At 43.9% G+C, this 27,132-nt stretch overlaps 1 protein-coding gene across 7 annotated transcripts; it reads right to left on the bottom strand.

Moving 5' to 3' along the window:
* Positions 1-835: 835 nt before the first annotated feature.
* NADK (NAD kinase) lies at positions 836-22,081 on the bottom strand. 7 transcript variants are annotated; one of them, XM_010405870.4, is made up of 12 exons: positions 21,977-22,081; positions 15,424-15,637; positions 12,435-12,518; positions 9,990-10,119; positions 9,426-9,534; positions 9,079-9,164; positions 8,700-8,802; positions 7,742-7,893; positions 7,129-7,228; positions 6,316-6,473; positions 5,085-5,167; positions 836-4,062 (listed from the first exon to the last, which is right to left on the bottom strand). In XM_010405870.4, the coding sequence occupies exons 2-12, from the start codon at positions 15,594-15,596 to the stop codon at positions 3,915-3,917; spliced, it is 1,326 nt and encodes a 441-aa protein (XP_010404172.1). In that variant the 5' UTR covers positions 15,597-15,637; positions 21,977-22,081; the 3' UTR covers positions 836-3,914. The 7 variants fall into 7 exon arrangements, with proteins under 7 accessions (XP_010404172.1, XP_039419940.1, XP_039419939.1 ...); XM_039564006.1 differs by lacking the exon at positions 21,977-22,081 and adding an exon at positions 19,122-19,204; XM_039564005.1 differs by lacking the exon at positions 21,977-22,081 and adding an exon at positions 19,041-19,128.
* Between the last annotated feature and the right edge of the window lie 5,051 nt (positions 22,082-27,132).

Genomic DNA, 27,132 nt, shown 5'->3' with positions numbered 1-27,132 from the left:
ACTCTGTGACTTCATCCCACAAGTCACAGTGGCAGCAGGAGTTGCTGCTGGAAGAATTAAACATTTAAACATCACAATAAAACATTTTCAGTCCTTCCCCAAGCCAAGCCCAGAGGCAGCAGAGCAGGAGGGGAAGGCTCTGCTCCTGCACAAAGCCTGTGCTGGCTCAGAATTAGGGGCAGTTTTATGGCCAGGTCACGGTGTCACTGTCACAGGAACTGCTCTGGCCATGGACAGCAAGGGTTTGTCACCAGCCTGGCATGGAAAGAGGGAAAACCCTTTCCATGGTGTCTTGTAAAACAAAAACTCCACGTAAAAACAGCTCCTTTACCTGCAAAAGGCCTCTCCTCACATCTCTCTCAACTGCTGGAATGAGTTACAGATTAATTATGAAATCAAAAGACTCTTTAACATCATCATTAATCTCAAGTTCCATGGGAGAAGTTTCCAGAACTTGGCAGAACGTGCCACAGGCATTTAAACCCCATTTTCAATCCTAAACTTGCTGGGTATCAAATTATCAGGGATTATTTGATCAGCATTGCCCTTACCCCTTTCTTTCCTGGTATTTCTATTCTGGGGCCTTCAAAAACAGCATTTAATGCAGCCCAGCTGCTTGTGCACAAGGTTTGTTTTGACTTGCACAGCAAATCCAGCATTTATTTTGAGACTTTTGAGGAACAAATGGTATCAGACATTCAAAAAAGCTTTGGGTGTATTCCCAGAAAAGAGATGCCACTGTCCCATGAGAAGCGTCAAACCCCACACAATTCCAAGCACGTAGCTGTGTATTCCCAATTTCATATCCTCCCCAGTCAAAGGGCAAAGCGACAAATCCAACTTTACAAAAAGATTTTATTGAAAGGATTGAAAAATATTTTGTTTCTCAACAATATTTAAACAAAGTTTTCAATGTGTTAACAATATGTAACAGGATTTTTCGTCTTTTAAAAATTCAGTACACTGCTTTATTCCCTACTACAGTTGGTAACAACTTCTTCAATTTCTACCAGAGGATAACTTTTTTTTTTTTTAAAAAAAAAAAAACCAAAACCAAATGAATTTCCCAGCTTTCATTTTGGCCCTTTGTAGATGAAAGGATTTGCAGGTACCAGTGACTTACAAACCCTTTTATTAAAAACTCCTAATCAGCAAACCCCTTTTAGCACAGTTTAACCAAGTTATTCTGAATAAGCTACATCAGCAAAATGAGGTTTTATTGCCAATAAAGTGAGGTGCATTTCAGCTTTTTTCTGGTTCAACTCCCCCCTCCTGGAGCAGTTAAAATGCACAACTCCAGGGCTGCCCCAGCCTCACTCTCCTGCAGTTTGCAACTTAAAAGCCTTGAAAAGGGACTTTGTACACTCAGATAAACTTTGTGATGTATTAACACAGCCCGGGCTGTGCTCAGGCAGAAAGCAGCTGGGACAGGGAGAATCAAGGCAGCTTTTGGAGGAAAAGCCAGGACTGAAGTCACTGAGCGACTGCCCTGCCTTAGCCAGGGGCTGCAGCTCTGCCTGGGCTGATCAGCCACCCAGAAAATGGCTTTTATCAGCAGGAATTTTGTACAAGCAAAGCTGCAGCAGCCTCAGAGCCAGCAATGCAATTGCAGCAGGTGATAAATTGAAAGAATAAATTTCAAGCCAACCTCTAATGTAGATCTAAAAGTAGTTCAGTACACTTTGATTACAGATTTCATGACCTGTGCACTCTGAAAATTAAAAGTTCAGCAATTTAATCAAGAATAGCTTTAGTATTATAAAAAGCATAAATAAAAAGTGCTGAATATAGTTTTATCTTTAAAAAAATACTAGATAAGGCTCATAAATCATTTCACCTCTGCAAAATGATTTCCACTCCCCAGTGTGCCTAGAACTGCTCACTCTCCACTCATCCACACGTTTCTCTAGACACCATACACTGTTCCTTCTCTCAATTATTGCATGTTTAAATAAAATAGTTTCAAAGCAAAAAGCCTGACACTTCTCTAGTTCAAAAAGTAACCAGTTATCAAATAACTGAGTACTCCACTTAGGAAACCCGTAAGCAGCTTCAAAACAGTGATAAAACAATTACTACGGATTCAAGTGAAAGAGAAATCCCAAAAGCTCTCTGGATATTCTCCAAGATATCCCAAAATCTGTCTGTTTTTGACCAAATCAAACCAATATTCTATTTTACAAAATGTACAAACCAAGTATTAATTTATATGAACACACTTTCATTGTGATTTGAATCGTTAACCCAAGAGTTTGCTTCTCTTTTCTGGAAAAGTGCTCTCACCTGCATTTCATGGACTCAGCCCAGGGCAGCATCCAAAAGGGATGAGACATTATTGAAACCACCAGAGGACAACAGGTCAGGCAGAGTTTGGAAATGAACCCATTTCCTATTTCCACTTTGGACCACAGAAACAACGTTAAGACAATCATGGAAAAAGTTCAGCAGAGATTCTCACTCCATTCCCAAGGAAAACCCACCTCAATCAGTAAATTCATCCCTTGGCAAGAATCTGCCACGGGCATTTAACAGCTCCTGTCCCTTCCTTTCGTGACCAACGCAGCAAGACTTGAAAATGCTGAAGTTTGGATAAGATGATCATGACACTGCACCACAGAGAACATAAATGTAAACATTATCCTTGGGTTTGCTATTTTGCAGTTAAAGTACAGTACAAACCCTTTTTTTCCCCCCCAACCAGTTCTTTTGCTGGGTTTTTTTTTGTTGTTGTTGTTCTTTCATAAAAGCACACACAATAAAATATGTACAGAGAGAAGTTAGAAACATTTGAAAGCATCTTAAAAAAAGTAAATATGAGACTTAGAATATCTTGAGTGTGCTGAAGGCACCATTGCTACTCCACTGGGAATGTGTCCTCTCATTGCTCCAGCCCACCAATGCAGTATCCCATCCTGGATTACTCAGCACCAAGAGTTGGAACGTATCCATGGAAGTTGAGGGCATTCAGGATCTAGAACAGGGTGTTTTCTTCAGGACAACAGTGGAACTAGAATACAGTAGCAACTGAAGTCCAGATTCTTCTTGAACACTTGGAGAATTATTATTATTATTTTTTTTTTAAACATGATAGTCTCTAATGCTACCATTTATCCCAGGGAATCCAACAAAAATAATAGGAAAAACCAACACACGGATGATTCCCACCAAGAGGAAGTGCAGAGCTATGAATCAGCTCAGCTACAAACCCACAGACACCTGTAATAATTAATGCTCATCCCTGTGGTTTGTGGGCAATTCCACAGTGCTGACAGCCAAGGGTCAGCCACTGCTCAAACGGGCACAAGAGAGAGAAATGTATATATAAAAAATATATACTTATTATTAATTCCATCTATTAATAAAAAACATCCTTTGTGGGTGTTTCTTCAGTGTGTCACATTTGCAAGTAAGAAAGTATTTTCTGGGCAAGGTGTATTTAAGATAACAAAGAGGAGCTTTTTTTTTTTTTTTTTTTTTTTAAGAAATCTTCTCAGAGCCTTTCTATTCTTAGCAGTGTTAAATGGAGTTACAAACCGAAAGAGGAGATTTTAATGCCACTTTTCTGCTGCCACTTTTCCCTGGTGTAGCTACATTCAGCCTACCATGGAACTGGTAAGTTAGAGGTTACAATCAAATCTGCAGATGTGGTTGTTGGTAGCAGTCAGGAACAATCCACTCTCAGACTGCTCATTTGGAAGGAAATTCACACTGGATTAGAACCATCAGAGCCTTCCACTCCTACTCTTGGTGGACAGAAAGGAACACAACCCTCTCCAGCCACAGGATCTGAGGGATAGAAACCACAACCACGAGGCAGGTCCAGGGCAGTGCCCACACCAAGAGCTCCAAAATCCAAGCAGAGAGGAGGGGATACTGCCACATTGCAGTGCCCCAGTCCTGCTGGATGTGGACACTCAGAACTCTTCTTCTTCCACGGCGAAGTTGTTCTGCTTCTTGCGGACGTTCCAGTGCAGGCACTCGGCCAGGCTCTCGAACCAGTCGCTCACGGGGTCCCGGAAGCAGATGGAGGGGAGGGGGTAGCAAGAGGTAGTGATGCTGATACTGCAACAGCACGGGACAGTCAGACAGCACACAGCAACCTGAACAAACCCCAGCCTGCTCCCCAAACCCCAGCCTGCTCCCCACCCAGCACAGCACTGATTCACCAACGCTGCTGAACAACAGCTCTGCATGATCAGTGATCGAAGCTAAAGCTGAACTCAGCTGAGCTGTAAACAACGAGCAGCTGCTCTGGGGACACTTTGTGTGACACTTCTGTGAGCCCCTCCATGGCACCCTGCAGCCTCTGGCTGGGCTTCACATCACCCACACAGGGACAAAGGAAACCCAAAGCACCACCTTGGCCTTTCAGTTGCAACAGGCCTAAGGATTCCAGAGTGTAACCATGGGCCAAACCCTGGGTTTGAATCTTCACTGGGCTCCTCAACTACTTGTAGAGATGATTCCAGCTCAGAGGAAATAAAACTTTTCAGGATGGAGGCTTACACCAGCTGTACATTTTCCTTCACAGCAACTTGTGTGGGCCAAGAGGAAAAAGGGCATCCTGAATAACAAATCTGCCAATCTCCTTCCCACAGCTGCCTTTAGTCACCTCCACCACCACATACTGAACACAGAACTGAGGGACTTCACACCCTTCTGCTCACTCAAAGCCAGAGCAAGTGACCACAACCACTCCCAGTTAACCCAGTTTAAACCACATGGAGTTTTCCAGCAGCTCTGCTCACAGGCAGCTCCTGTTGGTTTATACCTCCCAAAACTCCTAGGATTCATCTTGAAGCTAAAATTTACAGAGTTTTCTAAAGATATGCCCATCTTCCTTGCCAAGCACGCAATGTTTACAGAGTCTGAACATTTCACTTGCTTTTATGGGAAGATCTAAAGAACTCAAGTTAGAAATGAAATCCTTTTAGTGCAGTTTGTGCTCTAGGAGGTGTTAGGGTTTATAGAAGCTTGTTTCTTCACTGCCAAAACTCCTTTTGGCAGATGTTAGAGAGTGAGGGAGCTGCATGAATCAGGATTTTCTATACTTAGAGATAATACAATCAGAAAAAAGGCTTGACCTGTCTCCATGGCATATTTCCTGCCTCTTCCTTCCATCAAACGAAACCCACGCTGTGTTCCTGGCATCTGGGGAGAGCATAATCTGAAAAACAGGAATGAGCTGAACTTGAGGTCCAAAACTCAAGAGCAAGGAACAAACACCTCCTCCATCCTCCCTCTGAGTGCAGATCTGAGTCTTTGTAACTCCACAGCTGCACTGGAATTCCTCATCTGTTCATGGCAGCAGTGCAGTAACACCACTCAAGCTCCAAACCTTCATTTTTTGTTGATAAACATATATTTTTCTAGATGTAATAAATCCCCTTTTTGTAAGTACAAGGTCATAACCCATACAGACCTTCCAGTTCCAGCCAGTTCATGCTTTAATTCAGTTAATTTAGTTTAATTCAGGAGCTGATTTAGCTTCTCTTTCAAGAAAAATTAAAAAGTTGATCCAGAAAAATAGATTTTAATACATGACGACTCCAAAGCTGTCAAATTTAGGAAGTTTTGCTCCTATTTAACATACATTCCTATTAAAAGAATTAACTACCACTGGCCAGTAACACCCACTGACATGAAAGTAAGCGTGGGCTGAGAGCAGTGCCATGAATAAACATTCAATTTATGCCGTAAAACAGGAACAAAAAGTCCAGAACACACTCATTTTCAATGCTAATCTTCTAACTTTTCTAGGAGCCCTTCCAAATCAGCTTTCTTCCTACTTAAGCAGGCTTGTAACAGAGACAAAAGGAGAAAGGAGCTCTTCCCTGCACAAGAATATTTGTTCAAAATGCACATTGTCTATTTTATATCCAGGTGTTAAATACCCCTTTTTTTTCCTGCAAGACAACATTAACAAAAGCTAAATACTGAATTGCAAATAATGCTACCAATATATACTTAAACTCTGCAATATTTCTGCATGAAAGGAGAATTTTTGATTCCCTTCAGCACTGATCGTTTACAGGCACTTTAGCCAAGATTATGTAACATTTTTCAGCATGCAAATGTAGGAATTCCCATTTTGTAGAACGTTACAGAGCTACAAGCCAGTAGGAAAAGTGTAAAGTATTCCACTGGTGGGGAAATTCTTCTAAAGAAAGCCACATTCTTGAATCAGACTTGGTCTGAACCTGCTCCAAGTGGGAGCAAGCAGGAGACACACGGCACTTCCCACCCTCCTCATATTCCCGTGGCCACTCCAGAAGTTTTTAATTCACAAGGAGAAATAAAATGACAGAAGCCAACCTTGAGTTCCACTCCAGCAGGAACCACAATGGGTCTGAAGGACAGGGAGTGGGGGCAGATGGGGGTGATCATGATAGCAGGGACGTTGGGGTGGATCATGGAGGCTCCGGCTGCGGCGGCGTACGCGGTGCTGCCGGTCGGCGTGGACACGATCACCCCTGGGGACAGCAAACAGGCACTGCCATCAGCACTGAATAACCAGGGACTGCTCTGGGAGACACCAAGAAACCCCACTCTCACCCCTGGGACAGCAAACAGGCACTGCCATCAGCATCAACAACCAGGGATTGTTCTGGGACACACCAAGAAACCCCACTGCCAGGAAAGTGAACCTCTCCACTTGGATTTCACAGCTCAACTGCAGCCCAACACACACCAAGTGAGAAACTCCCCTCTGACCCTGCCACGTGGTTTCAGAAGTTGCACAAAATTCTGCATCTTGAGTTACACAATTTTATAATGACTTTCATTTTTTTTCTTTAGGGTAAGAGCTTTAAAGATTGACTCCTGTTGTTCATGAGTGGAGATTGTTTGCCTTCAGCAAATTCCAGATATCCAGGCCAATCTCTTGTGAGCTACTTCTTGCCCTTAGCCTGAAATATAATACCCCAAAAAAGAGCTACTTGCCCTCACAAGCCCATGAACAAAATCTTTCAGCACCTTAAAGCTTCACTGGGGGAATAAACACACCTACTCTTTGCACACTCATGTTTGCTGTCAGCAGTGAACTGAGGCTCTGTTTCCATGAGAGAAAACCCTGCAGGAAAACACAGCAGCCTGCCCCTGAGCTGGGAAAGCTCCAGCAGCACTCACCATCTCCTTGCACCGTGGTTATCAGGTGCCCATCCAGAAACACATCCACGTTGGACAGGTAGGAGGAAGGGCCACGATCCACCACAACTTCATTGAGGACCTGCCACGACACCAAACATTACCCCAGTCTGCTGCTGCTGCCTTGGCAATGAAATAAATGTCAAAACAAAGCAGTTTTTCCAGATCTTCTAAATATTTGTGCTGATTTAGTACCTGCAAATTAAACTCTTTACACTTCCGTCCTATCACGTGCCAGCTGAATTTCTGAGATGTTAAGAATTATTTCCAGGAGTTGGTCACTAACAATGTGCAAGGTTTTTCTTCTCATTTATAAAAATGCTTGGTGTATCTCACTTTAGAACTACTACTTTGTTTTCAAAATAGAAGGAAGGTTGGGCTCCATCTTGCAGATATTTTCCAGCCTAAACAATTCTGTGAAATTACGATCAGCACTTCTGAGTGCACAAATACATGCAGCAATTCCTCAGCATGCAGAGCACATTGTGAGTTGCAGCAGCAAGGACCAGCCCTGGACTGCTGGGGGGGCGTTTTCATAAAACAAATACGAAGTTACAAACTATCCTGGTTCTTGTTGCTTGCTTTGCCCTCTGACCTGATATTGCATAATTTGCTTGCCCACTTCTTTCTCCAGGTTTGCAGACACGACTCCATTTTCCTCTATCCCATTCTGGACTGTTGTTTTCTCCCTGGGCTCCTTCACCACCTTCACCTTGAGCCTGCTCCGGAGAACAAGAGCTGCATTGCCTGGAGAGGAAACACAGGGGAAAACACACAAAAATGAAAAGCTGGCACAGGAAATAAACCCCAGCAATGACAACACGCTCTATGAAATGCCATCCATCTATTCCTGAGCTTTCAACATTCCCAGTTTCATTCCCAGCATAACTGGCTACACTTGGCTGAAGCTCAAAACTAATTTTTAGCAGCAATGAGCAAAAATCAAAGGCAAATTTCAAGCCAGTCCCTTCCCACTTTTCTTATGATGTACAAAGAAAATTTAAATTCTGTATAGACGTGATTCAGATTGGAAAACACTGCTGGGCTCATGTGATCTTCAGTAAGACAAAAGCTAAGCTTAAAGAAAATTAAAGCATTAGAAACATGTATTAAAAGACAACATTCTGGTAATGTGAGAGTTTTATACATCTTTTCCAGAATCTACTTTGGATGCAACTCAAATAACCTCATATTCAAGGGACAAAGAATTTATTTCCTCAAATATTTTATTTGCCTGACTTCTCAGTACTTAAACACTGCACTTGATTTCTATGTTTAGCTGTCATTTAGTGTAAATTCTACACTATTTTATACTTATTTACTCCACAAAGTTATTTCTTAGCCCTTTTCCTTTGCAGAGCAGTACAGAGAGCAGCACTGGATGGGTCAATGCAATGCAAAACTTCTGTTAATTTAAGATATATTTCTGTTCATTTAAGATTTCTGTTCACTTCAGATACATTTCTCAAATTTCAAATCTTAAGGGCCAACCTAAAAGAGTTGATTAAGAAAAAGTAACAAACAAACACCACACCTCGTCCCCTTAAATTTACCTTCTATAACCTGAGTGACTTGGGACTGAAAATTCTCAAAATTAAATGGAGTAAGAAATCCAAGGGATCCCAGATGAAAAGCCATAACTGGAGGTACACTACCCTATCAATAAAGAAAAGAGTTTTAAAGCTACTCAGTCAAAGCAATTCATACTTCAACTAATTGCCTGTAAATATTGTGACTACTGATGAAACTTCAACTGTGCTTAATAAAAACAACACATTTGACATTATTTTCACAAGGTAAAACAGGCTGGATAAAAAAGAAGGGACGAAGAACAAAAGACAAATGCTGAACTCAGCAACAAAGGGGGGAAAAATGCACTTTTAAATACTTCCAAAAGAAAAGTTTCTGGATCTATTTCCCATAAGAACCAACCTGGAAAAGTGAAGAAGCATAAAGTAAGGTCCCATCTCCTCCCAGGCATATGATAAAGTCTATCTGATTGGAGATATCATCATAGTCTAGGAGCAACATTGAAATAGAAAGTTTTGAATTAAATTGTATCCACAATCTTAATTTCCTAACAAAAAACAGGAAGAAAAATCACAATTTGCAGCATGCAAACATTCCCTCACAAATACACAAAAAGCACAACTAAGATGTAACAACAACTGTGTGCAAAAGACACCAAAGTTTTACAAACTTGACCCAACAGCTAAGAAAACACCAAGACAAAACCAAAAAACCACTCCAACTGTCCTTTCAAGAAATCATTTCCATACCTTCTCTGAAGGTGCAAAATTTCTTCTTCACTGGTCCGAAATTCTCATCATTAGCTATAGCAGGGTCTTCCAGTACTTTTTTTTCTACATACACTATCATATTGTTCTCCTGAAGAGAGAGGAAATAAGCTTGTGAGTGACCTCCTAACAACACACTTGACTCTCTCCATAATTTCCACTAATTTAAGACACATAAATAGTATTTTACAGCAGTGTTCTGCACCTGCTGCGTGTTTGTAATGTGTGGTCTGATCCTCATGAGAATTTTGCAGCATGCACAGACCATTTAATAAATTAAAGTTTGGAATACAGATTACATGAGACATTCTTGTGTTTGCTCAAGGCTTAAGGGTTTAAGCTTTTTATATCCCACTCCTGTAATTTAGAACTGCAAACAGAATGGAAGTTTTTACTTTAATAGTTCTAGTTTTAAGCTTCATACTGATCTTAAGCCCCGCAACAAATTTTAGTACATGCAGTGGGTGTAAAAATTTGTTTGCACAGCACAGTTCTGTACAGAATCAGCAGCTGGAGAGAGCTGAGGTATAATTTGTATTTTCTCACCTCAGTCAGGTACACACAGAGCTCTTTGAAGGGCTGCAGCAGACTGGCATCACGGATCTTCTTAATCACAAGGACACTCTTGGGGGGTTTGTTCCATGTCAACCGCTGGCTTGCTGGATCCTGAATGTGCCTAGGGGATAAAAAGCCCCAAACATCACCACATTTTGTTGTGACACCTTTCTGATCTGGTAAAAAAAGTATGGAGGGCACACAGCCCTACACAGCAGGCAGGGGAAGGCAGTAATTCATATTGCAATGATGTTTGTCCTTCACTACGTGCAGGTGATAACCAACAGCTGCTAATTCTGGTACCTGGCCCTATGAACGACCTGGGCCAACAGGGACCTGAACAGAAGCACCACAAAAACTCTCAGATCAACTTCTGACTGACACCACAATGCTGATTTCCTCTTGTTTTAGTGCTGACTCAAAAGGAGAAACACTCAGTTAGAGGATCTGAAAAAGCCACAACATAATTTTTGCCCCATCCAATACTCTAAGTCCAACAGCTTAATGTAAATTTAAAATTCATTTTATTTCAGTGCTAACATTTGAGATACAAATACAGCACAAACTAAAGGCAAATGCAGGACTTTAGTATCAATAATGCTGACAAGAACTAGAGATTGCAGCATGGAATAAACCCAGAACTAGCACCAACTTCATTCAAACAAAAGCCAGTCTGCCTCTTTCAGCTGCACTCACCAATTCCATGCAGTTCTACTGAATGAAAAATTATTCATAACTTGCTTTAAGATCTTCATGTTTCCTTCCAGGACTCAGTCAATTGCAACAGCTCCAAATAAAACAAAAGGCTGAGGCTTTTATCACTTATTACTAACTGCAACCTCAGAAGAATACCTTTTTCTCTGAAAAATGTTTTTTCTTCTATTGAAGATTTCAGTCAGCTCTGATAAAAAGTTTTGAGGCTTTACAGAAAAATCCTGCAGTAAAACTTGTATTCCAGATCTTCAAGGCAAGATTTCATAATGAAAATTCCATTTCAAAAAAAAAAAAAAAAACCAAACCAGGTATTTGATTTTCCCTTCTCTCAAGAGGCCACTGATCCTTTTTTCACTGAATAGTCATTCAATCCTTCTGCTCATCAAGAAATAGGTTTGCAAGTTCTAGAGCTGCTGGTTGTACTGAGACACCCAACCTTCCCTAACTTAAGCCTGCACATAAAAATGACAATTTTCTGTTAAAAAAAAAAAAATCCTCCAGGGAGGAGAGTTTAACAAAATTAAACTATCCACAGCAGAGGAGAAAAAAACCCCAACAAGGTCTTGCTTGTTTTTAGAAGCTACAAAACCTCGTGTGTAGTAAAAGTAATTTACAGTTTGCTTTTCCCTTCAGCAGCCTAAGGGCAGCTCTGCTCCCAGCCCTGCCTGCCCAAGCTTTGCCCTGGCACAATCCCATCCCTGTCCTTATATCCCTGTCCTGGGCCAGCCCCTGGGAGGAGCAATGCCCCAGGTCAGGTGGGTAAACACAACCTGGGCTGGCTTTCAGCTGCACTGCAGCACCCGGGGACAATGAGGAAGTTCTGAGTTACCAAAGGGAGGGATTTGTGTCACACTTTCCCAGGAAAGGGGTGGATGTCACCAGGAAGATTACTGTCTACGGAGGTAGAGATTTAGGCAAATAAATACTGACTGCAATATCTTATATTTAACTGCAAGAGCAAGGAAATAAAACTTTTTTAAAGGGGCAAAAATCACAGAATGGTTTGGGTTGGAAGGGCCTTAAAGCCCAGCCAGTCCCACCTTCCACTGCCCCAGGGTGTTCCAAGCCCCATCCAGCCTGGCCTTGGACAATTTCAGGGATGGGACAACCACAGCTTCTCTGTGCCAGGGCCCCCCAAAAATAGGGAGCACTGCCTTGGTTAAACCCTGAAATTCCTCACCTGGCCAAGTCAAGACCCCATTTATTAAGTATGTAACACGTGATGTAGAAAGCACCACTTTATGCCACCCAACCTACAAAACTGAAATGTTTATTTGCCCACTAAGCAGAAACCAGCCTTATTTCCACCATTTATCAACAGTCTAAAAGCAAACTTGCCTTAACTGAAAGTACCACAGATCAAACACAAAAATTGAAAGTACAAATTCAAACACCGTCACCAAGAGAGGGAGAAGGCTTCCCTCAGATTTCACAGCACACAGAACAGTTCTTCTTCCTCCCCTTGTGCTGCCCAGAAGAATCTTTGTTGGGTTGGAAATATGAGAGCTGCCATTTTAGACATCAAACTATGGACTGTAGACCACGCCAACTTGGCAAAGCAGCCCCCAGGATGGCAATCAAGCAACACGAAAATCTTGAAATATCAGATAAAATACAAACAAGTGTTGATTAGGGAGTGAAAAAAGTGGAATCAGTGGAAAAGCAAACTGGTTTTCTTTCCCACAGAACGAGCACAATGCCACTGATGGGATGAGTACTCACATAATCGTTTTAGGATTCTGCAGCATGCAGGCCTTTGGTCCAAACGTGGTCACGGGGCATGGTCCATGCAAGGAGCGTGTTCTCCTGAATGCAGAGAAAATAATCAGTGAGTAAAAGAGATGTGATGACAAACTGGGTCTATCTGATGCTCAAACACCAAACCCTCCTTTGAAGCAGCTGCACAAAAGCAATGCAGGGCAAAGTGCATTTCTTAAACCTACGTGAGAGGTTCCCAGGCAGGGTAATCTTACAGATTAGCTCTCACATTTCCAATGCCTGCATCAGTTCCTAAGTGACACCAATTTCACTGCTGCAGGCACAAGAACAACACTTTTATTCTGTGTTTCTTGAAGCACTACATCTTATCTAGAAGCACACATTTTGAGAATGACTGAATCTGGTACAAATACAGCTAAAACAGCTCAGTGAGTGCTCCCACCCTCACTAAGGGCAGTAATGTACAGACATTGGGTTTCCCACTATGTGCCCAGACAAGCACTTACAAGGAGTTCTCCAACACCTTCAGATGTTTTTGGCATGGTCAAGTCACAGCAATGTGTGTCCTGGTCATTTGAACACCCTTAATAAATTAATCAAACAAATTCTTCAGCTCTAAGGTACATGGAGATTTGTATCTGCAGCATCAGGCTGCAATTCTGAACAGGTTAAAAAAAATGCTATTTCTCCCCATTTATTTCTCTAATAAGATTTTTGTCTTCAAATAAACAGGAGCTCTGAGGTGTCATTTATCCTCAGAATTGAATCCCACCAGGACATAGGGTTACTCCTGGCTCTAGGATGAGATTATCTGGAGCAACTCAGAACTCTTCTGCCTCAGCTCCTCCAGCAAAGCTGGAGCTGGGAGCAAAACTTGCTCAAGTCATGGAACTGTTGAAGCATTATGTGACTGCTATTAGAATTATTCCATTAAAAAGAAGAGGGAAACATGCCTTTCCTGGGCTTAATTCAATCACCTATTGCTTGGCAGTAACAATCATCACTGCAGTGCCTTCCATTGTGTGTTACAAGTAGCTCAGGCCAGCCTGATGACTCACTCCTAGAGCTAAAAAAACGCTCAGAAATCTAATAAAAATCAAAACCAGATCACAGGTTAAACATATCTATATAATTAAGGAACACCAGCACCATCTTATTTGTTCCATGCCTAATAAAATATGCGAGTCTAAGATTTGAATGCCAATAACAAAACCAGAATAATTTCTTTTCCATCTGTAAGTCCAGGCGTGACTAACCAAGTCAAATAAAAACATTGCTAAGTGTTTTACAAAGTTTACCTTACTTATAATAAACAGAAAAATGAGGAAGGACTGACTTAACAAGAGATTAATGTGTGTGCCAATATGGGCAAAGGGATGATAAGTCTCTCTCTACTTGTGAACAATTACCCTTGGAATTAGGATAGTTAAATAACACCCTGGCAGCATCACCTCCCACTTCTTGCTCCACTCCAGCTTCTCCCAGATAAGTGTAATTTTTGCCTTCTCACAACACAGGTCATTATTTGATGGCACTCCCAATAACTGGCCAAATTCTGTTCCCACCAAGGCATTAAATATCCACATCTGACCTTCATGACATTCCAACAAAGTTTCCCTTGCAAGCTCTAATTAGTAACTGGTGTAAATTTTCCCTGAGATTTCACTTGGTTTTATTAGTGCTCAATAAAGTGTTTGAGTGAACAGGATTTAAAGCCATTCACAGTCAGGCTGCCTTTGCTAAGAATGAGCAGCAATGCCCTGCAAATTCTACGTCTTTTAGGGAAATCTACTTATCAGTTCCCAGCAGCTGGGCAGCTACCTCAAGCTGAACACCACAGAGGAAGCCTGAGAGCAGCACTTCCTGACAGCCTGCAAAATGCCTTGAGACAATTTAGCTCTGAAGTGAAGACAGCCAGTGAATGACTGCAGAGCATCCTAATGAAGGAAAGTCTCGGAAGCAATTACCCTGATTCAAACCCACAACGGACAGAGCACTTCTGGTTGAAAAAGCAGCTGTTTAGCTAAAAAATAAATACACAAAAGTTCAGACCACATGGTCTTCTATGCAGGTTGACTGAAAGGTTTAAGCAGAGAAGGGGAAAACCACCAGTTTTACAGCACAATTTAAACATCAAATCTTATATATTGGCTATACACACGTCACCAGAGCTACAACAGAGCACAGCCACCAGAAAACACTTCCCAGAACCATTGAATTCATTGAACTACACACAAAGAGCAAGTCTTTTCCTAACCTTTCAAGGCTTTTAGCTTCCCTCCCTTCACCACAAAGCCGCCCCTTGAAATCTTCAGCCTCACCCGTATCTCCTCTTGCCTCCCAAGAACATTCCTACCAGCAAAGCAGGAGCTCTGCACAGGAATTCCATCTGCTGAGCAGCTCCTCCGTGGCTCTGCCCGTGCTTTAGGGATGGTCACAGCACAAGGAAGGTGAAGTCCTGCTGTGCTTCCCACATGATCAAGACACGGCGCTACCCCTGCCCGCTGTTCACTATTTACAGCGGGTCCAAAGATCACCAAATCAAAAGTTCTATCCACCCTGTCCACATGACAAGAGCCTTGCAATGAGATCAGAAATTTGGCTCAAAAAAAAGAATGGGTGGGTGTTTCTCACTGCTCTGAAACCGTCTGCAAACACAAACTCACTTTTTGCTGCCTCACACATAACCTAATACACAGGTTTTTAACACACAGCACTAAAGTTCTGGCTGGAGCTTTTGTAAAAGTCTGAATTGTCTCTACTGTTGATTGATTGTTTTTTGGAGACTGTGAGCTCTGCAGAGACCTGTTTTGACAAGCCATGAGGTTCTGTTTATGAGTCTGCTCATAGTCAACACCCCACCTTCAACTCCCCACCTTCGTTCTGAACCTTCTGAGGAGCATTTTAAGAATCCCTCATGGGCATATTTAAAAAACAAAATCTAGATAACTTCATATACTTTAGCAACAAGGGGAAAAAGCAGGGACCTTACCTGAATTCTTTGGTGCTTCCAAGGGCTGGTGAAGCTGACAAACTCCGTGACTTGGCTCGCCCCCGGCTCGTGCTGCCCCACTCCTCATCATCGTGACATGCTGAGCAGTGGAAGGCAGAGTCTGAGCTCCCATCAGCCTTGCTGGCACACAACTTCTCCCGACTCATCTCCATCCTGGAACTGAAGGAACCTCAGCCAGAGAGAAATTCAATCCCTGGGATGGAGAGGGAGAGGGAAAATCTCAGTATTCGCAAAGGTAACAGAGCTTTCCTTTAAATTCGAATTACGTTTTTAGCTGGCTCCAAGAAAAACGAAAGCTTTGCTAAAACAACCCCTCTTCTCTCAGTAGATTATGTGCTGAACATCAAAAAATTACTGCAATTGTGCTAGACATGAAGAAATTCCTGGAATTGTCCAGAAGATGAGCATTGCTGCCGAGATGAGTCGGTGCTTTGAGCCATTTCCCTGCTTTTTTCAGCTCCCGCTCTGTGGTCAGCACTGCTGACCAAGGTGGAGTTTTCCCAGTGGTTTTTGTAATTGTTTTTCAGCAATTAAAGTGCTTTAAAGTCCCTGCAAGAAAATCTGGAGGAGCATGCTACACGAAACACAGAGTTCACGCTCACTGATAAACACATCCCCAAAGAATCTGAGCAACTGGGAAGTTCTGCAAGGTAATCAGAAAACCTTGGAATTAAAAATGACCAGTGTGTTCCAGATTGAGAAGAGGCTCAGTACAAAGCTCTTTCAAGACCAGCACAAATTCATGTCTTCAGTTACGTAAGAGATAAAATTAATTTCTTTTGGATATTGAAAAGAAAGAAAAGCTTTAAATACGTGCCAAGGAATTAAGGCAAAGGAAAAACTATGAAGTCTCCTATTAGGTGATACATATATTGAGCAGATAAAATAGAATACTCTAAGAGCAAAAAGAAAAAACCCTGTCAAATAATGCAACAGAAATAACCTTAGTAAGCCTCAGCTTTTGAAAAAAAAGAGGTTAATACCAAGCTGAGGAGAGACAAAAACAAGTTGGAGGACGATACCTAAGTTCTTAACTAATTTTTGACAAACTGGGGGGACGGTCCAAAACAAACAGGATAAAATAAGGACAAATGTGCAATATTTCAGTTCCACGAAAAACCAGCACAAATGAAAGATAAACAGCTGGTTAGAGCACAGCTTTGCAGAAGTAAAAAAAAAACCCCCAAACCAAAACAAACCCCAAACTTGAAACAACTGCGGAAGTTCTACAGAGCTCGTGTGCAAGTTCTCGTCATTACTTGAAGCAAGCAGAGAAGAAATCTTATCAGAATAAAAATAGAAACCAACTTTCAGTGTATGAACAAACACTAAACTATAAACAAATAGTATCCAAGTGAGTGCAGCTCAGAGGAACGGCACATTCCTCAAGTCAGTTCATTCCAACATGGGGGGGAAAAGTTGGTTCAGTAAAAATTTGCAGATGTTTTTCCAACGGTTTCATCGCTTTGGATGAACTTCCCACCTTACCCAGCAGAGAGAGGAACTAAACATTGCTGTAACCATTAAGATGGACTATGTCTCTGGGAAATCATCCCACAATGAGGATATCTGGGGGGAAAGTCCCCAGAGGATGGCAAACCCCACAGTTTCACCAGCACCCCAACTTGTAGACGACAAAACCATCAATAAAACGCAGCTGTAATTTTGGACTCATTACTAAATTAGACAGCACCGCCACCTAATCAAATTAGAAAGTACTTTTGCTCCTGCTGTAGCTTAGGCTTACCCAAGGAGAGCACCACTACAAAGAGGTGCAATTACTGCCAGCCATTAATAATTTATAGCATCCTGCCCTTGGAAAGGTATCAATGTTTACCTGGGGGTTACTCATTGCTGCGTCACCTGTGACCACAACTTGGGGAACAGCCATTGCAACAGACTTGCAGTTTTGTCTAGCTAAGATTAGCAAAATGTACCTCTATTTTTAGACAGTTTAAGCTCATATATAAATTTTGTGCCCATTGGTTAAGTAAGGGAGGCAGAGAATAATAATTTATATAATAAGCAAGATGTGTTTCCATGTGACTTTGACTGAAGAATGCTCATCTGACAGATGCTGACAGTAAAGAAAATCAGATTAGCACAAAACTGGGAATAAGAAGTGTACAGACCTACTAAATACAGCCTAAGAACTTGATATTCCCTCCATGTAATACTTTCCAATTCAGGATGTTTTAACCACAGCTTACACCGTGTACTGTTTAATTAACATTCCCCCACAAGACCTTTATTGAATAAGCAGACTTGACATAAGATAAAACTACCACTGAACAGCTCCCAGGATTGGATCCAAAAAACTTTTAAGCACATGGTAACAAACGAATGAAAAGGCTGCTCTGTTTTAAATCATGTCCAAAAAAAAAAAAAAAACCACACAAGAAAAATAAGTATTTCAATGTCCAACACGGCAGAATAAAGGACAGCTGAGAGTGTCAACATCTAACAATAAATATCTGTGATGGGGACACAGCAGCCAGGTGAATCACCTGTCACACGTATCCAGCTCCAGTTTTATTGTAGTTTCCCATTTTCAATCTCACTGAACGTTCCCCTGACCCAGAACTTCCAAGGGCTTAATCAAACCACCTTTACACAACGCCATGACATCCCCAAAAGGAGCACAAGGCTGCAAATCACCAAGGGATTTAATTTTATTTTATAACGACCATGCTTGTAAGCTGTTATTTCATAACAAACTTCTCCTGTCAAACGCCCTGCCCTAAATCATCCTGGTTAAAGGATTACTGCAGGGTCCATCCCGACAAAGTCCTCACAGTATTTTAACCCACCTCCGAGTCTGCAGCATTTATACTGATTTCTTGGAAGTTGCATCAGTCATTCAAAGCTCCTTTTGTACTCTATTATCAACTTTCTCTTGAAGCATAAGAAGGTAGTGCTTTATCCAAAACTGGTACCCCTCGTCCCATTGCTACAAAGCACTGTGTGCTTGGTTGCTCTGCTCTGTGGAGCTTTTTTTTGGTTGTATTTGGCTGAAGAAAGCACTGCAGCAGAGGTTACACGCCTATGACTCCATCCCTAAGTCACTAAACCCCCTGTCACACACAAAACAGAAGGAACAACTCTATCACACAGACAAAGCTTGGTTTAGTTCAGAACTTCCTATTCCAGCGTGCCTGAAGAAAACCAAAACCCCTATTAAAACCCAGCAGTCTGACAGCAGTTGCAAATTTAGGTTTTGATTACACACCCAAATGCTATTTCCACCAAAAACCAGACAGTATGACCATCACGTGTCCACGGCCCAGGCAAAACAAGTCCATTTGTTAACCCTTCCTCTCCGGAACCCCACCACGCGTGGGGCACGAACCCCCCGAAGCCAGGGCCGGACCCTCGGGAGGCGAACAGCGGGGCCGGCCCGTTATCCCTGCGGGAAGCGTCCCGCCCCGCCGCTGCCCACGGACACCCCTCCAGGGTTTGCCGGAGCCACCCCGGAGCAACCGGGATGCGGGCACCTGGGACGGCGGCCCGAGCAGCCCCGGCGGGGACAGGGACAGGGGAGAGGACGCAGGGACGGGCACCGGGGGGACGCAGGGACGGGCACCGGGGGGACGCACCGGGGACACACACACGCGCACCGCTCCCCCCTCAGGGCCGCCCGTCTCGGCCGCGCTGCCCTCCGCGGCTCCCCGACTCACGGCGTCCCTCAGGGCCGAGCCCCGCGGCGGAGCTGGCGGCGCTGGCGGCGGCGGGCGCTGTGAGGGGCGCGGGGCCGGCGGGCCCTGCGCGCCTCCATCGTCCCCTCCCCGCCGCCCCGCGCAGGCGCGGTACCGCCGCGGGCCCGGCGCGCAGGCGCGGGCGGTGCGGCTGCGCGGGGCCGCCTCCGGCCCGCGGGTTAATTAGCGCTAATTAGCGGTAATTAGCCACGGGTTCGGCGCCGGGATGCCAGGTGGGCTGTGGGTGTGTAGCGATCGCCTGAATGTCCGAGATCGCGTCGGGTTATATCGGCGTTAGAGGTGCCTATGGGGGACATGGCGCATCCCACACCTCCAGGCAGCCCACACCCCTCACCTGCAACCATCCCACACTTCCGACCTCCAGCCATCCCAGCCCTGCAGGAACCCCACACTTCCGACCTCCAACCACCCCATCTCCCACCATCCCACCCCTCCAACCATCCCATCTCCCACCATCCCACCCCTCCAACCATTCCGCATCTCTCGCCTCCAACCATCCCACCTCCCCGACCCTCTCACCTCCCAGAGCAGGCACCCACTGCACCATGCCCTGCCCTCCATCTGCCTTTTGCCCTCCAGCTCACACCACGCCCTTTGCCAAGGGTGTGGCTGTTGGCACACGCTTCCCCTCGCACCCTGCTCCTATCTCCCTACAGTGCCTGTCACGAAATTTACCTTAATCTGGCCTTTCGTCATCGGCTAATTATCCTTTCTGATACAAAACTGTTTGACAGTGCACGCCACTTTGTGAGGATCACTCAATCTCAAGTACAGACATAAAGTGGTGAAATGTAAGAAACCCTTTCCCAGTCTGTACTTGAACTGGAAAAAAACCAAAAGGTTTTGGTACATTGATATCATCAGGAGTTTTGTCACAAACTTCAACAGAGGTGGGATCAAGCCCCTGGATGGATGCCAACAAGAAAACAATTCTTCAGTTACCAAACCCGTTGGGTTTTGTAATTTCAAAATTGCATCTTCTACCAATGCTACTTTAAAGAGGCCACGCTCACACATGAGGATCACTGGATAAATCACACCAGGATGAATCCACTCAGTAAGAGCAAGTTGCACCATATGAGAATGTGGCAATTGGGGATTTTTTTTTTCTTCTTCTTCTTCCTTTATGTAGTAATTTGTTTTTGAGGAACCAGGGAGCTGTAAATAACTGATGGTCAGTAAAGGCTGAAACAAACTTGAAAAAGAGGAAGCAGTTGCTGGATGTGTGAAAATACCACTGGCCATGTTACACCACTCTCGAAAGTACAGGATTTTGAGCCAAAATTTCTCTTTAGTCCTTCTTTCCAGAGGCCAGTGTGAAAGGAATTAAGGCAACAATACACAGCTCTGTGGGCTTAATGATACCTCAGAGCCTCAAATGTCTTTAATGTGCTGAAATGGATTCTCAAACTGTAAAGGGACACCAGAACATGACACTAGGCAGGAATTCAGCTTTAGGGAGCCAAACATTGCCCTGAAACCTGAAGTGAAAAACCATCCCAGGAGAGATGCTTGGACATGGAGCCCCTGCCAGCCACCACTCACTGACCAAGGAAGAGGTTGCCCTCTGAGCTGGCTCTTGAGATGGATTCTTCCAAATTCAGCAGGGTGAAAGTGATAAATCCCCACTACAGCCACGACAATTTACATTGGCTGCTCAAACACTTTAAGTGGCAGGTTGTTCTTCCCACAGCTCAGCGTCTTCCCTGTGGTTGCTCAATATTTTGTAAGAGGCCTGAACTCTGCAGCACGAGGAGCACTTATCCCTGGTAATTGGTGGAGATAAGACTGCTAAGCAGCTGAGCCTGTCCTATTTATAAAAGGGCTGCAGTTAAAACAGCAGCTCTGAGCTGGGCAAGTTCAGCAGCGACCTTGGGAGCTCTGCTTGGGTGTTGGGATGAGTGTCCCAGGCTGTGACAGCTCTTCCCTCTACAGACTGCAGTGGCAGGAGAAACAGAAGAGTTTTAGGTCCCTTTTGAGCTTGTTCTCCCTAACACTGTGACCAGAACACTGCGGCTCAGCAGTCTAAGCCAGGTTGTGCTTCCTTTCTCCCAGGGAAGAAAATAAAGAGAAATGTTGGCAGTAACTTGAGAAATGAGCATAAAAACATTCTGCCTTTTTTTTTTTTTTTCCTATTGGGGCTCTCAGTTGCTAGAAACAACAAAAAAGAAGATAATTCCACAAAAATGCTGTTGTTTGACAACTTGCATAGATGTGCCTGATACAGAGAGGCTCTGTTCAGCCTCCACCTACACCCCAAACCCACCTCCAGCAGGAGGCATTTCCACTGAGCAGGAAGCAATTAGCAAATTGTCTCTATTAACATCTAACAGGGTTGAAGAACATAGCTCTTACCTCTCAACCTTCATTTCAAACAGCCTCTGATGACTCAGAATTCCTGAGGAATCACGAGAAATAAAAAGGTACCACAAAGCCTAAATTCTGATGGAGTTGGTGGCACGTGAATGTGACAAATAAATTATTTCTCAATGGTCACACACTGACACAAACACAGGGAAATGCTTTTCATTATTCAGGCTGATTACCAACACCTCCAATCGTTATGTAAATGTCATTGTCCCAATTTTGAGGCTGAACTACATTATTTGACTTGCACAAGGGTTAATAAATCTGAGATAAGCGATTGGGAATGTTGGCCTGATACCCAAACTCCATCCCCAGATCATCTTTGCCAGTGGCAGGGTAGGACTGAGAACTGCTGGCAGCCAGGAAAGGAAAGTTAGGTAAGAGAAGTGGAGAGATTTTGAAGAAATCCAACATGGAGATGAATATCATAATATGCAGCCAGGACTTACCTCCTGTCTTGAAGCAGGATGTGGAGGAGAGAGAGACCTGCAGAGAATGGGTTGTGGTGTTTGGGAGGTGCTCTGTGTCTTCCTGAGTGACTAACGGAGTCTGCTTTTCTGCCTTTAAAACAGATAAAACCAGTTACTTTCCTGTTTATCAATCTTGTCACGATTGTAATCTCCCTGGCACAGGAAATGCGTCGTTGCATGCACCCCAGAAGAGTTCTGAAGTGGATGGGTTTCCATTTGTACCTAAAAATAATTTATAAACTGGTCTACTTATCACACCATTTCACCGTTCCCAGGAAAACTGGTGATTCTTTTGAGTTCACAGCAGACCTCGATTCTTTTCAGGAAAGCAGCTTGATGAACTGGAAAATTTAAAAGCTTCTGGTTGCTTCAGTTTCCCAGATCCTTCTGCAAGCACAGTCCTGCAGTGCTGGATTTTAAACCAAGTTACCAGCAAGATGTGCAGCCCAGAGGAATGAATTCTGTTTTCTGTAGGATCCCTCTAAAGCCAAGCACCCCTTAAACCTTTACTAGGCAAAACTTTCACACTGGCAAAGTCAACATTGTCTGCAATTCTGAAGGGAACTGTGGGGAAAACATCTTGGTTTTCTATAAAATACCTTTGTTTTGGGGAGGTCTGGGAATTGCAGTTGCTTCCTGCCCACAAGCTGCCAGTGCTTCCAGTATTTATGGCAGGAATACAGGAGAGAGGTCAGAATTCCTCACAGAATTCCAGCTCTCAGTATTTCAAGGAAAAGGGCTTATTTGTATCACCTGGACTATCGTCAGAACACACCCCAACGCCATCACAAACTGCTCAAAGATACTGAAACTGCCACTCCAGCTACCAGTTGGCCCTTGATGCTGGGGGGACTCGTTATTCTGGGGCCTTTCCTTGCCAGAAGTCACCCAAGTCGAGCGAGCAAGATAAACACCGTGCTGTAAGAATGGAGGAAGTTAGGTCACCAGCTTCCATAACTGCCCAGACTTTGAAAATAACCTGAGGAGTGCCAACAAGAGTGAGATGGTTCCTCTGCACTGGATTCCTCTTTGTTACCACGTGTCACCAGGCACTGGCAGCTTCGGAATGGGCTGAAATAGCAACAGGTGCAAGTTCAACAGGTGGCAGGCCAAAAAAAAACCAGGCCAAACCCTGTTATTGTTACTGGCAAGGGAAAGAATTACCACTGCAGGCTCTGTATAGGTGTGAAATACCACGTTCTTGTTCCAAAGGGAATGCAGATGGGAGGCTCATTGTTTTGTCTAGGCTGCCACAACAAAACCTTATCCCAAACCAGCTGCCTCGGCAGGTACCAGAGTCCTTGGAGCACTGCAAACACAAAGAGCCATCCTGCAGGGAGGCTGATCCTTGTTAGCTCACCAGGAGTTAACGCCAATTTCTGCTCTCAGAGCCACCAGGGAGCCAATTTGCAGCTTGGTCATTACCAAAAATTTCCTTGCAGCCCTAAGACTCCGCAGTTTGACGTTCAAGAGCTTTCTTGTCCCCAATCAGCAAAGTCACTGGCATCACCTCACCGTGTGGCTCTGCTCCGTTGCAGTCGTTTGCTTATCAAACACTCCAGCCCTCTATTAAACACTGGTTAAAACCCCCACAAAACAATCCCTGGATTTAAAAAGTTGCTCATCCTCGGTTATTTTTTTTCTTTTTGTAATTGAGGCTCTTTATTCCTTTGACTTTCAGGTTTGTGCTGCCCTGTGAGTTATTTGATAGCACAAGAAAGAATTCTGACCAGCGACTTGATATTACCCGGACACCTTTAAAACAAATTTTAGTTTTCTTGTTGAGAAACCTGAAATCTTGATGGAAGATCTTCAGAAGTAAGTGCTTGGATCCAGTCTGCTCTTGAGGATCAGATGGAACTTTTCTCCAAGAGGAGAGTCAAACTAAGGCAAATGCCAACACAACGTGGACTTGAAGAGACAGAATTAATGCTTGGAAAAAATCTCTGCAAAGGGAAAAATGAAATCTAATTCTGAAACCAGAAACATCAAAGCAGTTGATATCATCAGAACCACAAAAATGCAGAGGAAATCAGTCTGGAATCCAGAAGCTTCAGCGCAAGGTAGGATTAATTCTGAATATAAGCCTTACATCACACTCTTGTGACTGTCAAAAACAGAAATGAAAAGAGACTGGTCTCTGCCAACTTCTGGTTCATTTGCATCAGAATTCTCTATAGCCCAGCATTATTAACTTCTTCTTTTCATGTATTCAACTCCCTTGTATTTTGCAGATGCTCAGATCACAGATGCATTTGAAAACCTTCCTGTTCACCCCCTTTGTTCTAATTCTCAGAAAGGTGATGCAGATATCCTTTGCCTCTGCACAAAAGGAAGTATACCTCCCCAATACCCCTTATTAAAAGAACAGCCTGCACTGTAGTTAAATGATCCTTTTTCTTCATAGAAAAGAGCGGGGTAATTTTTCAGATAAAAGAATGACACACTCAGGAGCTCTGCACCTGCATTTACAATAGCCTGGGTAAAATTACTGGTCCTGCTGCCTCAGACAGAAGGCTGAGAGTAACTGTGGCCCCCAGTGAAGCCTCTCCTTTCCCCAAAACATTTTATTAGAAAAAGTACCAGAAAAAAAAGCGCACCAGTCTGTTCTGGTAGATTTGTTCTCATGGTTACTAACTAGCTACACTTAGACACCCATTTACCTTCCTTCTTCACAGATGATTTTCCTAATTCTGTGGCCAGGCAGCTACTTAAAAAACCTGCAAAAAATCACCCAGATATCACCCAAAATAACATCTGTGCACATTGCCCTCCCAGCAGACCTGCCTCCACCTCATTCTCCCAGGTAACAACCTCTTCCTTAAAAATGTGCTTTTTCTGAACCCAGCAGATACCTTTTTGTTTCCTGCAATTTCCAATTTCTCCCTGTACTGCTGGAGAACGAACTTTCTATCATTCCCAGTGCTGGCAGTGCTCCCCACTCACCAGCACAGATTCCCAGGCTCCGTGGCTGATCCTGAATCCTGCCTGTCCTTCCTGTTTTGTCCCTGGGCATCCACCTGTTGTGAAAGAAAATGCTCAGTAACCAGGTCAGCAACGTCACATTTATAAATCCATGACTGAACAACTCCCAGCCACAGGAAAAGAGGACTTGGGGATCCCTGAGGAGGTCAGACATTCCTTAGGCTCGGTTTTAGCCCTGTCATGTCCAGCTGCATTCACCACCCCTCAGGGCTGGGCAGAGACGCCACACGCAGGGCCATGGGGACCCTGTCACTCCTCTGTCCCCAGGGCAGGGACACCCTGAGTGTGGGACAGGAGGTGCAGTTGCTGCTCATCACACCCTAAACCCTGCTCCAAACCCCACACAGAGCTGGGCACTCCTTGGGGTGTCCTGTGCAGGGCCAGGAGCTGCACTCGATGATCCCCTTCCCACTGAGCCTATCCTGTGTTTCTCTGAAACCCTGGAAACCAGGGAAGAGCTGCTGTAAGAACAGCAGCAGTGCCCTCTGCTGCTCCTGGGATCAGGCAGAGCTCTTCACTGAGGGTTTTAATTAAGCTCAGAAGGTTTTAATTAAGCTCAGAAGGTTTTCAAACACCAAAGATGAACTTCTTGCCTGAGCTCAGTAATGCTGCTCCCACCGCCTCTATGAAAGTACAGCCAGGTCAGCTCAGTTTTGTTTTTCCCTGACAATTCCCTGCATTTTTAGATCTGTTTGGAACGCACAAAAATTTGGGGTTGCTACTCCTTTGCACGTTGGCTGTAAAGATCAATTTGTTCAGAGGAAATAATTCCTCCTCATCGGACTTAATGTCTATAAATGAATGCAGAAAATTCACATTTCACCCTGGGAAACCTAAGAGGGCCAGAAGGATGTGGCAGGAGGTGCTTTGCAGGTTTTACAGAAATATTGTCTGTAACTATTATTCCCTGACAAGAGCAGCTGTCCATCCCCAAACCACTGAAATACAACGTGCTCTGAGGGGCATCTTTGCTGCTATAAATAATGTATTTGGGGAAATGATGGTGTTTGCTCACTGTGTTCCATCAAAGTGGCATCTTAGCATGGGCTTTAAGCTACTCCACACCCCACAAATCCATTGGAACCAGTGCCATATATTCCTGTATTATATATGTTTATATATTCATAATTTCTCCTCTGTTTTTCCAGCCTATATTTTGGTGTCTCATTTGCCCTTGGGCCAAGCCTGGACGTCGAGAAAGACCCTTACATTTGCCTTGTGGATCACTGGGACCAGTTCCCCGGCCAAACTGGGCGCCAGCACCAGGTGGCAGCAGAAGCCGGGTCCCGCTTCTCTCTCTCACGGACACGTTCTGCAGGAAAAAGAGGCAAATTTTGTCCCGTTATCCAGCACCACAGCGGATTTGGTGCGGTTTTCACGCTCCTCATGGGAAGATTCCTTGCCAAAGGAGGTAAATACAGCAGTCATTGATCGATTATCGATGAGCAGCATCTGTTCTGTGTGAATACAAATGTCCCAGCACGGGGCAAAATCCACAGCTAAAAAGCTTCTGATGAACTTTAGGGTCTTGCTCTCTACACCTCATATTTGTTTCCTCCTGTAAAATCAGGAAGTTCAAGCACATTCTGTCAAACATCCCACTGAACCCAAAATTTCAACGTAAGCGACCAGAAATCAAATTATTTTGATATAATTAAGCTGCTAGTTAATTACTTAGTTATGACTAGAGGCTGGAAGTCAGCCCCCAAATGCCATACAAGCCTAGGAAAAGCAGTATTTGATGTTCACAGCACCTGACCACTCATGCAAGGAAAGCTCCTAAATAATTGCGGCGAGTTAGTGCTTAATGCACAGGCTCTGCTCAGGCTCCCCAGGCTGGATCTGAGCCAGCCTGCAAGGGTGGGATACAAATTAAATTCACTTGCAGCCTGTTTCACAACTGGACCCTAAAAAGCTCTGGATTAATGATGGAAGTTGTTGGCTTTGTGACATGGAAAAGGAGGGAGAAGGGGGGAAGATCCAAGGTGCTTTCCCATACGGTGCAGTTGCCCAGTTATGTAATTTTTCAAAGGGCCCAGACAATTATTTTATGGTCTGGCCTCCCTCCACAGAGCTGGGTGTCCACACTGCACGGGATTAAAGCCTCTCAACCACCCCCAAAAAACCAGCACCGAGTAGGAGGAACTGGC

This window comes from Corvus cornix, chromosome 21 (genome assembly GCF_000738735.6).
Source record: "Corvus cornix cornix isolate S_Up_H32 chromosome 21, ASM73873v5, whole genome shotgun sequence".
NCBI lineage: Eukaryota > Metazoa > Chordata > Aves > Passeriformes > Corvidae > Corvus > Corvus cornix.
Note: the sequence above shows the minus strand (reverse complement) of the source record. Positions and strands in the feature narration are given on the sequence as shown.